The 11,439-nt window shown below is 42.4% G+C and overlaps 1 protein-coding gene across 1 annotated transcript in view; it reads right to left on the reverse strand.

Moving 5' to 3' along the window:
• Positions 1–894: 894 nt before the first annotated feature.
• The window catches only part of LOC135111893 (5-hydroxytryptamine receptor 2B-like), a 40,910-nt gene continuing 30,365 nt past the window's right edge, over positions 895–11,439 (reverse strand). Inside the window, exons 4-5 of the mRNA XM_064025590.1 lie at positions 9,808–9,959; positions 895–7,878 (exon numbers count right to left, since the gene is read on the reverse strand). Coding sequence (XP_063881660.1) covers positions 6,895–7,878; positions 9,808–9,959 — 1,136 coding nt within the window. The 3' untranslated portion in view covers positions 895–6,894. The remainder of the gene's footprint in view (positions 7,879–9,807; positions 9,960–11,439) is intronic.

An 11,439-nucleotide genomic window follows, 5' to 3' on the forward strand; every position in this document is an offset into this window, starting at 1 on the left:
TAAAACAATAGTAGTAACAGTAATACGAAAAAGAAACTAGAGATGTTAAAAAAGGAAGAAAGCAGAAGAAAACTAGAAGCATCTCACCTCTTACACACCTGAACACACATCAAATCACCTTCAAATCAGCTCTTACATCACACAGTAACACACACCACCTTTAATTAACATACAGGTAAGGTGCCCATCAGTCACACTCATCTGTTAACAGTGATTACTATAACAAGGCTAAACACATACATTACCTTCATGCTAATCACGCACCTCACCTTTAATTAGCATATAGCGCAGGTGGGGAGCTCCTTGCGTTTACCTTCCCTCCTCCAGACTCACCTGCGGCCGTCTCATTAGCGTCACCTGAAGGCTCACGCTGATTATGATGAAACGTCGCAGGTAAATGAAGTCTTACCTGTAATCAAGGGTTCCTGCGTGTGTGTGTGTGTGTGTGTGTGTGTGTGTATCTATAAGTTTAACAAGTACAGTGATACTATATAATGTTTAATGTTTATTAGACTAGAGGTTACTACTACTACTACTACTACTACTACTACTACTACTACTACTGCTACTGCTACTAATACTACTACTATTCCTTACCTACCCACCAAACTACTTAACTACTTGACTCCCTATCTAACTACCGTTTACTCCTCTCTCTCTCTCTCTCTCTCTCTCTCTCTCTACTACTACTACTACTACTACTACTACTACTACTACTACTACTACTTCTGCTACTTCCACCACCACCACCACTACTAATACCACACCGCTAAGAAACTAAAGTACAAGAGAAAAATCATCATAAAAAACCATAAAATTTGAACTTAACTCCTCATAACTGACAGTACCCAATCAACACAGTAGTTACAGTAGTTATAGTAGTAACACACTCCAGTGGTAGATTTTTTATTACAAAAAGGTGGTACAGAGGTCAGGTGGGCAGCGACAAGGCCCACTGACACCAATACACGTAGGAAACACGTAAAGGAGGGGCGTGGGAACTGACCCGAGCTAACAGTCGCTCTCTACTCTTGTGTGGGTGATTGGGAGGCAGGTAGGGCGGGGACAGGTGGATGGTGGGGTCAAGTTGGGGTCAGGTGGGGTGAAGGCAAAAGACAAGGAATATTATTTGTGACATTGAGTATTGACAGATGTGGTCCAAGAGATGTACTGTTGCTCTCTCTCTCTCTCTCTCTCTCTCTCTTCCTGGTTTTTTTTTAATTGTATGTTTTTCGTTCTATTTCACATTTTTTCTTATTTTTTAGATCATTGTATCTCTCATTCACACATTCTCTCTCTCTCTCTCTTTGGGTTTTACAGTTTGACGATTTTCTTTATTTTTCACCTTACCCTCTCTCTCTCTCTCTCTCTCTCTCTCTGGTGTGGCGTCCGTCTGATTAATTCCGCCTGGTACTTTGAGGGATGGAATTAATTAATAACACCACGGACCGCTCAGTTATCAGTGTGGGATTCATCGCCGTCATTTAGCGGCCACGCAAATACATTTATTCTTTTTTACGGTATCACGAAACCCAACATTTATTTATTTATTTATTTATTTTTTTTTTCAGCTAGTCCGGTTGGGGGGTTGAGGGAGGGAAATTAGGGTAAATATTGTATGTAAGTCAATGGAATCCGATTGTTGTGCGTGTGTTTATATGTTGAATGATTTTACAGGAAAGGGCGTTATTTATTTTATTTATTTATTTATTTATTTATTTGTTTTTTAGTGTTGTCATAATTCGTTGTGATTTGTATTATGTCTGTTTTCTTTTTTTTTTTATCTGTCTGTCTGTATCTGGCTGCGTGTTTGTCTGTCTGTCTGTCTGTCTGTCTGTCTGTCTGTGTATTTGTTTGTTTATTTGTATGTCTGTTTGCATGTTTATGTTTGCTTATGTGTCTGTCTATTTGTCTGTATCTGTTTATTTATATTTATTTCTGTATCTCTCTCTCTCTCTCTCTCTCTCTCTCTCTCTCTCTCTCTCTCTGTCTGTCTCAGTACAACCTGCAATGGTGGTTGAGGAAAAATGAGAAACACTGAAGCCTACAGGAGGAGGTGGAAATGTGGAGGTGGAGGTGGAGGAGGTGGAGGGCGAAGAGGCGAATGATGGGCAGTGGTAAGATGTGAGTGTGGAGTGGATGGATGAGTACCTGGATGAGTGGATGGTTAGACAGGTAAGACAGTGGAGTTAATGAGTAGATCCACCTGTACCTGTCCACTTTTCTTATTCCACTCTTTCATCCACTTCACTCATCAATGGTTACTTAAAAATCTTCACCCTCCACTTGAGAAATATTACAAGTATTATTGAATTTCAGTATGTTTAAAAAGTACACGTACACACACACACACACACACACACACACACACACACACACACACAAACACACACACACACACATCACAAATAAGGTATACAGCATTGTTATTGTATATAAAGTGTATGTTTTTTTTGTTTTTTTTTACTTGTTCCCTTTATTGTTCTTTGGAGTGAATGGTTGAGAGGATGGAGGGAGGGAAGGGAGGGAGGAGGGGGGAAAGTTAAGGAAAGGAGGGAGGACAAGAGTCATTCATTACATTTTCATTCTACATGCTACATACTTGCATGCACACACACACACACACACACACACACACACACCTCCTTCTCATTCCCTTTCTTTCCTTTACCATTTCAGTCAACAGAAACAAAATAACATAGAAAAGAATGAGAAAAAAAGAAGGGAGTAGAGGACAAATAAAGATAAAAAGAAAAACTATACACTTAACGAAACAGATAATTAACAAGAAAAAAGAGGATACATAAGAGATGAGAAATAGAGGAGAGAACAAAAAAAAACAGGAAATAAATTTGTATGTTTTCACCTATTGAAGTTATGGTTGAGAGAGAGAGAGAGAGAGAGAGAGAGAGAGAGAGAGAGAGAGAGAGAGAGAGAGAGAGAGAGAGAGAGAGAGAGAGAGAGAGAGAGAGAGAGAGAATAAAGGACAGTGAAGATAACTAAGACAAGAACTAATAGAAAGGATATAATACGGAAACTAGACACGAGGAGGAGGAGGAGGAGGAGGAGGAGGAGGAGGAGGAATTAGGTGTCCAAATCAGTGACAATTACAGTGAAGACACACCGCAGTAATCACTCCAACGTTCTGACAGTGTGACTCAAGCTGGTGTTTGTACAGGTGCTGCGGGAGATAGCGAGGAGGAGGAGGAGGAAGAGGAGGAGTGAGAAGATAACTGGAGAGGTGGGAAGAGAAGGTACTGAAATAAAATATAATATAATACAAAAAAAAAAAAAAAGACAAGAGAAGCGAAGAGAGGAGATGAGAGATGAGAAGAGAGAAGAAGTAAGGATATCAGAATAAGACAGGAAACAAAAGACGAGACGAAAGAGAAATTAAGGAGAAACAGTAATAAGAAGGGAAGAACGAAGAGAACTGAGGAGAAAAGAAAGAATAGGAACGAAAAAGAGAACAGAAAGTGAAGGAAGAAAAGGGAAATGAGGCAGACAAGACAGACGACGAGAAAGAAAGAGTAAGACAAAGAAAGAAAGAAAGAAAGAAAGAAAGAAAGAAAAGCAAGAAGAGGAAGAGGAGGAGGAAAGAAGAAAATATCATAAGAAATTTAACTTTTACACATGAAAACTCAAACACTCTCTCTCTCTTTCTCTCTCTCTCTACACACACACACACACACACACACGGGGGATAAAATGCGGTTCCGGATGTACGCACAATATTCTAATCGGATCTTTGTATATCTTTATATTATAGAGATTTGTATTTACAGCCTAAATGTTCTATATATATACTTTATTATGTACAGGAATATAAATTACTGATACACTCTACGATTCATATCAATAAATTATTAACTTGTACGGGAGGAAAGGAGGAATTGTGTGTTGTGAGAGTGAGAATCGAGGAGGAGGAGGAGAAGAAGAAGAAGAAGAAGAAGAAGAAGAAGAAGAAGAAGAAGAAGAAGAAGAAGAAGAAGAAGAAGAAGAAGAAGAAGAAGAAGAAGAAGAAGAAGAAGAAGAAGAAGAAGAAGAAGAAGAAGAAGAAGAAGTTGTATCATAAAAAGAAAGGACAAGAACTAAAAGAAAGAGAGGGAAAGGGGAAAGAAAAGAAGAAAAAAAGAGGAAGAAGGCGAAAATAAATTATGAAACACTGAAATACCAAAGAAAGAATAAGAGAAGTAGGAGCTGCAAAAAAATAAATAAATAAAAAAAATAAATAAACATAACAATAATATATACACAAAAAATAATAAGAAAATATAAATAAATAAGAGAAAAGATAAAAAAAGATGAAAGCACACACAAAACACTACAAATAACGAGAGAGAGAGAGAGAGAGAGAGAGAGAGAGAGAGAGAGAGAGAGAGAGAGAGAGAGAGAGAGAGAGAGAGAGAGAGAGAGGGGACAAAAGGAATGCAAATGGAAGAGTGGATGGTGAGTGATGCAAGTTGTTGGGAGGGAAGGGAGAGAACTGTATGGAGCACCGTAGGGGAGAGGAGGAAGAGGGAGAGGGAAAACAATAGGAAGGGGAGAGAAGAGGAAAGACAGAAGAGAGAGAGGGAGAGGGAGGGGAAAATAAAAGAGCTCTGGGAGAATATTAAAAAAAAAAAAAAGAAAACATGAGAAGAGGAAATAAATAAAAAGGAATTGAAAGTGGAGATAAGGAATGGAAAGTATTAGGAAAAAAATAAAGAAAAAGAAATTATATTCGAAAGAGAAAAAGTGACATGATGAAAAACAATAAATAAGGTTAATAAAGTTAGGATTAATAGCAGAAGAGGTAAGGAAGAGGAAGAGAAGGAGAGAGAGAAATAATTAGTGAAAAAAGTGATTAAGATTCTCTGCGTAAAGATTGAGAGACAAGGAAGAAAAAAAAATAGAGGAGATAAAAACTGAGAAAAAAGAAAAAAACGACGAAAATTTAAAGTGTAAGTTTGGTAGGAAGGAAGAGAATGAAAAAAAAAGGAAAAGGAGAAAAAGCGATAGCGTGGGCAAAGAATGACGTTTTAATACAAATTTTTCATTCTAGTCACTCACAACTCGGGTTACTAGTGGAGAGGTACACGGTAGCACTTATGATACACAGGTGAAAAAAGACAGGTAGGTCTGTATAGCAAGTGTTTGATTGGATGTGTTGCTTCCCTAACCACGTATGACCATTCACTACAACCACTACGATTAGTAACATTACAAACAAACAGAGCAGCTCGCGAGATTACCGAGGAAGATTTAACCCAATTCGATAAACACTGATTTGGTTCTTGCCTCGCTCATTATATTAACATGAATAATTTACAGAGAGGCGAGCCGCGGAGATGCATACACTCACACATAAATGAGTTCTTTAAGTTTTCTCTCATAATTTACATAATTTACAAGACTTAATTAAGACTTCACACAGCTGGTGGCTCTTCAGAAGGTGGGGGAGGGAGAAAAAAAAAAAGTCCCTGTGGGTGGGGAGTTGTGGGGCGACGGGGCGTGAGGGACGGTGACTCTGGGACAATGACGGATGCACACCCGCCTGAAGTCTGTATTTAGAAACGTTTTTTTCCTCACCACGACTGTTTTCTAAGGCCGCAAAGATGATTAACCGGATTCTTAAGAGTGTTTCTCCTGCTAATAATGTGGATATCTTGTTAATCTGTCACTAGATCCGTAAAAACACCCTAAATAAATCTGTTAGGTTGAATTAGAGCCTATTGAAAGTAGTCGTGGTTCAGCGCTGAGGTGTTTCAGAATACAGGCCAGAACACCTCCCGCATCACCGCGCCTCCCCACGGGGCACACAAGGCTGGGGATGGGGGGGATAGTTGGGGGAACCTGAGACCAGACACACGGACAAACACGGGAGGGTAAAACACGCTTTGTAAACACACACTCGGTGGAATGATATGATGCGTCACGTCCCTCTCGGCTCCTCTCCTGCGTCCCGCCCGTGTGTGTCTGTTTGGTCCGTGACGCCGACACTCACACTCCTCACTCAGCCGCGGCTCCTCCACCGCCTCCTGCTGCACGCGTGAGGTAAAGACAGATCGATAGAAAATAGTTCATCGTGTCTATTTAACTACAACGTCCCTTTTGTTTGCTTCCAAAGAGGTGGCATCAAGGGAACTGAAAAAATATGTCGCTTGTGTAGAAAACGATTCCTTGGAAAAATTCGCACTCGTCAGTTCCTCAGAGACGCTCCCTGGTGGCGGCGGCGGCATCGTTGTGGTGACGGGCGGCGGCAGAGCGTCCTGTCTTTCTCCGTCACCTTGCAAGACAGCGAGGACTTTTTTTCGAGGAAGTTCGTACGTCCTGTTTAGCGAGACTGTTTCTTGAGCCTTGCCGGGACGCCACCCGCTGCCCGCCTCGCCTCGCCTCCCACGCCACTAACTTAATCACGAACCTTCCCCTCTGCTCCCGGTGCACCAGGTAACCAGGTAACCTCATCACGGTGACAACCAAGTTAGCCTGCACACTTATTTCTGGCTCCGCGTCGCAACACAAACTGGCAGTACGCGCCGCCGCCCCGCCCTTCCCGCGCTTTGAGATCATCGTGAAAGTGTCATTGGGCTTATGTATAATATCACTATTTCACTCAGCTACTGGTTTAAGGTAAAATAATTAGCACGACAGCACAAGACATGGAAACACCGAGGAGGAATATTACCCTGCGCGGGATCAGCACTCAGCACGCCGCCGCCCGGGGATCAGTGCCGCTGCTGCTGTCTGTCTCCTGAGCCCGCGCCGCCCCTCCCCTCTGAGGCGCGCCAGGCTTAAGTACGACACGTGGGAGGTTCACGTCCATCACTTTGTGCGTTCAAAGTGCCGTCTAGGTGAGGCTCCGAGGCTCGGGGTGAAGGAGAGTGAGGGAGAGAGAGTGGCGGGGTGAGGGAGTCAGCACTCATGTTCTTCCTCCTGGTTGTGGGTGGTGAGGGCGTGCTGATAGCTGGGGCTCTTCACGTAGGTGGACAGCGTGCGAATGGAGCAGGGCGTGGCCACGGCGGAGGGCGTGGGGCCGCCGTACGCGCCCGTCATGTTGTCCGACATGGAGTGCGAGCGGACGTGGCGGTGGTCGAAGTTGTAGTCACACTTGAGGATCTTGATGAAGGCTGACTTAAAGGTGCGGTTGAAGATGGTGTAGATGATGGGGTTGATGGTGGAGGAGACGTAGCCCAGCCACAGGCACACGTTGGCCAGGTGGTCGGACACCTTGCAGTCTGGGCACGCGGCGAAGTAAATGTTGAGGATGAAGAAAGGCGTCCAGCAGATGACGAAGGCGAAGAACACGAGGCCGAGGACCTTGGAGGCTTTCTGCTCATTGGCGACGGCGTTGGCGGCCAGCGCGTCCCTTTTCCTCGACGGCAGGAACCTCAGGTGCCAGGAAGTCGTGCCCACCAGCTGCAGACGAAGCGCCTTCAGCTTGAAGTTCCTGGTCTCCCGCGCGATAGATTCCGGCGTCTGCGTGGCCTGCTCGCACTTGTGGATGTTGGAGAACTCGTAGTGCGTGGTGTGGCCGTTGGCAAAGGTGCCGCGGTAGGAGGCGCGGGGAGTGAAGGTGAAGGAGTGTGGGGGCTGTTGCGGCTTCCTGCGCACCGACCTGTACCTGCCCATGGTGCGCGCCTTACCTGCCGGAGCGTCACAGGCGAATTTAGCCTTTTTCCTCAGGAGGTGCACCGTGAGGGCGTAGCTGATCACCATTATCACCATGGGGATGTAGAAGGCGCACAGCGAGCCGAAGATGAAGAAGGTCTGGTTGTTGATGGCGCACACGTAGTCCTCGGGCATGATGTTGGTGGTGTCGATGATGCCCAACACAGTGATCATGGACGTTACCAGCATCGCCAGCAGCCACACCAGCACCACCTTCACGCCAACCGTCTGCAACAAGAGACTCGCTCAGTCACAGCTCAGCACTAACTGACAACACGCGTGACCTCAGTTAATGTGTATCTCTTTGGCACAAGAACAAAATCTCCTCTCATTTAATTCTTCTACATAACACTCTTGAGGCTCTTTTCAATCAAGACATCAACTAACACTACCTTTGACCTTTAACAAATGTGATTTCCTTTGCCACAAGAATTCAGCTTCTCATTTAATTATGCTACACACTTTTAAGCAGAAATATTACGGCTAATTTTGTATCATAACACCAACTAACACTAAGCATCACATCAACCAGTGTGTATTCCTCAAGCACAGAATTCAATCTCTTATTTAATTATTCTACAATCTCTTTAACAGAAACCCACGGCCCATTTTGCATTAAGACACTAACGAACACATTACATCTGACCTCAAATGACGTGTATTCCTTTGCCAGAAGCACTGAATCTCCTCTCATTTAATTCGTCTACTCTACATACTCTTCATACTCTACATACTCTACATACTCTACATACGTCTGAGATAAACTAATGTATATACTTTTAACACAATCATTGACTCTCCTCTCATTCTCTTCTACATACTCTAGCTGAAATCCGACAGCCTTTTCAGTACATCCCTTACGAAACACCATCATAAAAGATTCAAATCCCTATTAACCCGACTAACTGAGTGGAATCCTTGGCTTCAAATATTCAAGAGGAATATACGCAACTGAATTAACAAGGTGAAAATACGGAAAATATTATAATACCCTCAAAGTTGAGTTATCAAATATTCTTTCGTGTCCTGTCATGCTTCCCTTCCGGTTTGGGTTCAGCAAGTATTCTATTCCCTTCTTACGCGTGCTGTGGGAGAAATATCCTGTCAGTTCCATCGGGCTCAGTGAAGCCGAAGCCCGCCGAGGCACAAACAGCGCGCGGACAAAGATACACTGCTTCCTTCAAAGGTTCGCGAGGCTTGAAAAATATGACTGTTTCTTTACCGACAGGATCCTTTGCGTTCTGGCAGGCGATGCAATATGGAAATTCATGATACACACAAGAACTGGGATGGAGACATTCTTTTTTCTCCTACATGACTGCATCTGTGTAATTTGTATCATTTCCTATTATGATTCCAGCAGCTGGAAATAAAATGGTTTTATATTGTGGAAGCTAAGAGAATAAGCTCGGGTAAAGAGTCACCTGTCATGAAAACAAGGAAAGAAAAGGGAAAAAATGGTTTGATAATGCAATATAAAGACCCTGTATCATGAAAACAAGGAAAGAAAAGGAGGAAAAAGGTTTAATAATGTAATATAAGGATTCTGTATCATTAAAACAAGGGAAAATAACGTCTGTCAAGCAGACGAGAGGGAAAAATATGGTAAGAAAGTTCATGTATTATGAAAGCCAAGAAATATCTTGTATAATCACTTCCCAAAATTTTTTTTAAATAGGAAAACTAGGAAAAGAATGTCTCATTTCAGAAAGTCAAGAGAAACTAATCATCTAATGAAAACTAAGCAAAGGATTACGTGTTACAAAAACCACGAAAAAAAACCTTGAGTTAGGAAGACAATAAATAAAGGCTTACATTAAAAAAAAAAAAAAAAAAAAAAAAAATTGTCCTATTTGGTGAAAACTAACAAAAAATATTCTGTCCTACAAAAATAATCAAAGTGCGTCTCAGGCGAAAAAAAAAAAAAAAAAAAAAATCTTGAACCTTGAAAACAATAGACTTGCATTTAGAAAGGCAGGAAAATTTAGTATTGTATAATGAAAACTAAGAAAACATTTCGCCCTATGGACACAATGAAAGAACAAAGTTTCATATCACAAACACACTACCAAAATAAACATCACACTACCAAAAACAACAAAAAACTTTCCTTGCAAGCAAACCAGTGAAGCAACAAGACAAACCTGCCTGACTCACCTTTTTGCTGCTGCTCCTGGTCTTGAGCGGGTTTCGGATGCCCAGGTAGCGGCCCAGGGAGATGGTACACATGTGCATGATGCTCGAGGTGCACGCCAGCACATCACACGTCACGTAGATGTTGCACCACACTAACCCGAACGGCCAGTACCCTGCAGGAGACGTGGCGTGAGATGATGTGGTGGTGGTGATGGTGGTGTGTTGATGTGGCAGTGATGTAGAGGTGATGTATTTTTTTTTTACGTAAGGGCACTGACTTAGGGCAACAAAAGTAACGGGAAAAAAAAAAGGGCCCAGTTAGGTGCCATTCCTTAGAGAAATATCAAAAGAAGTTCAAATCACAGGAAGGAGGAAATAAAGGAACAGGCAGGGAGTTCCAGAGTTTGCCAGAAAAGGGGATGAAAGACTGGGAATATTGGTTAACTCTCGCCTAACAGAGGTGGGCAGAATAGGGGTGAAAATAAAATGTCTTGTGCAGCGAGACCGCGGTCCAATAAGATAAAAAGATATATAAATAAATAGATAAATAAATAAATAAATAAAATAAAATAAATAAACAAAAATAAAAAAAATGATAGAGAAGTGAAAAATTATAATAATAATATGAAGTGGAGAGAAGCAAAGAAAATACGAAGAGAGAGAGAGAAGAGAGAAGAGTCGGAGAATAATAACGCGGACTTGAAGAGAGAGAGAGCGAGAAATACAGAAATGGAGGGAGCAGAGATAAAAACAGAGTAAAGGAGAGAAAAGAGCGAGAAAGTGGAGAAATATTAGCGGCCATTCAGAGAGGGAAAATATTCTGAAATGTGAGGCAAAAAAACAGAAGGGAAAGTAAATATTTTTAAGAGAGATTACAGTGATTAAGTGGTGACCTTCATCAACCCCTTTTTGCTTTCCCTCTCTTCCCTTCCCTTCCTCTTCCTTTCTCTCCCTCCCCTCCTCGCCCCTCTCCCTCCCTTCAGAACTCCGGGCGCGCCAATAAGGTGGGATTTGGCGCATAAAACCTGGATTACCTCACCTCCTTCAGACGTTTTATTGGTGTGTGAGAAAACATTTCAAAACCAACACAAGGAGAGGGAAGGAGAGGAGAGAGAAAGGGAAGGGAAGGGGAAGGAGAAAGGAAAGGAAAGGAAATGAAAGGAAAAGAGAATATGAAAATGAATTATACAGAATAACAATATAAACTATTATCATTTTACCTACTACTACTACTACTACTACTACTACTACTACTACTACTACTACTACTACCACCACCACTACCACCACTTCTACCACACTAACCAAAAAAAAAAAAAAAAAAACAAGAATTCAGGTGAAAAGAAACTACACAATCATATTTTTCTATTGATTGAGTGCAAGTGCGTGCAGAGAGAGAGAGAGAGAGAGAGAGAGAGAGAGAGGGAGAGGGAGGGAGAGGGAGAGAGGGAGAGAGAGAGAGAGAGAGAGAGAGAGAGTCAGGTAAAGGTCACACAGCTATCTCTCTCTCTCTCTCTCTCTCTCTCTCTCTCTCTCTCTCTCTCTCTCTCTCTCTCTCTCTCTCTCTCTCTCCCCCCTGACTTTCCATTTCCCTGTCACCTGGTTACCTGGCGGGACTAATCACCTCTACTACTCAGGTGAGCGTTCTCTTGT

This window comes from Scylla paramamosain, chromosome 22, assembly GCF_035594125.1.
Source record: "Scylla paramamosain isolate STU-SP2022 chromosome 22, ASM3559412v1, whole genome shotgun sequence".
NCBI classification, from domain to species: domain Eukaryota; kingdom Metazoa; phylum Arthropoda; class Malacostraca; order Decapoda; family Portunidae; genus Scylla; species Scylla paramamosain.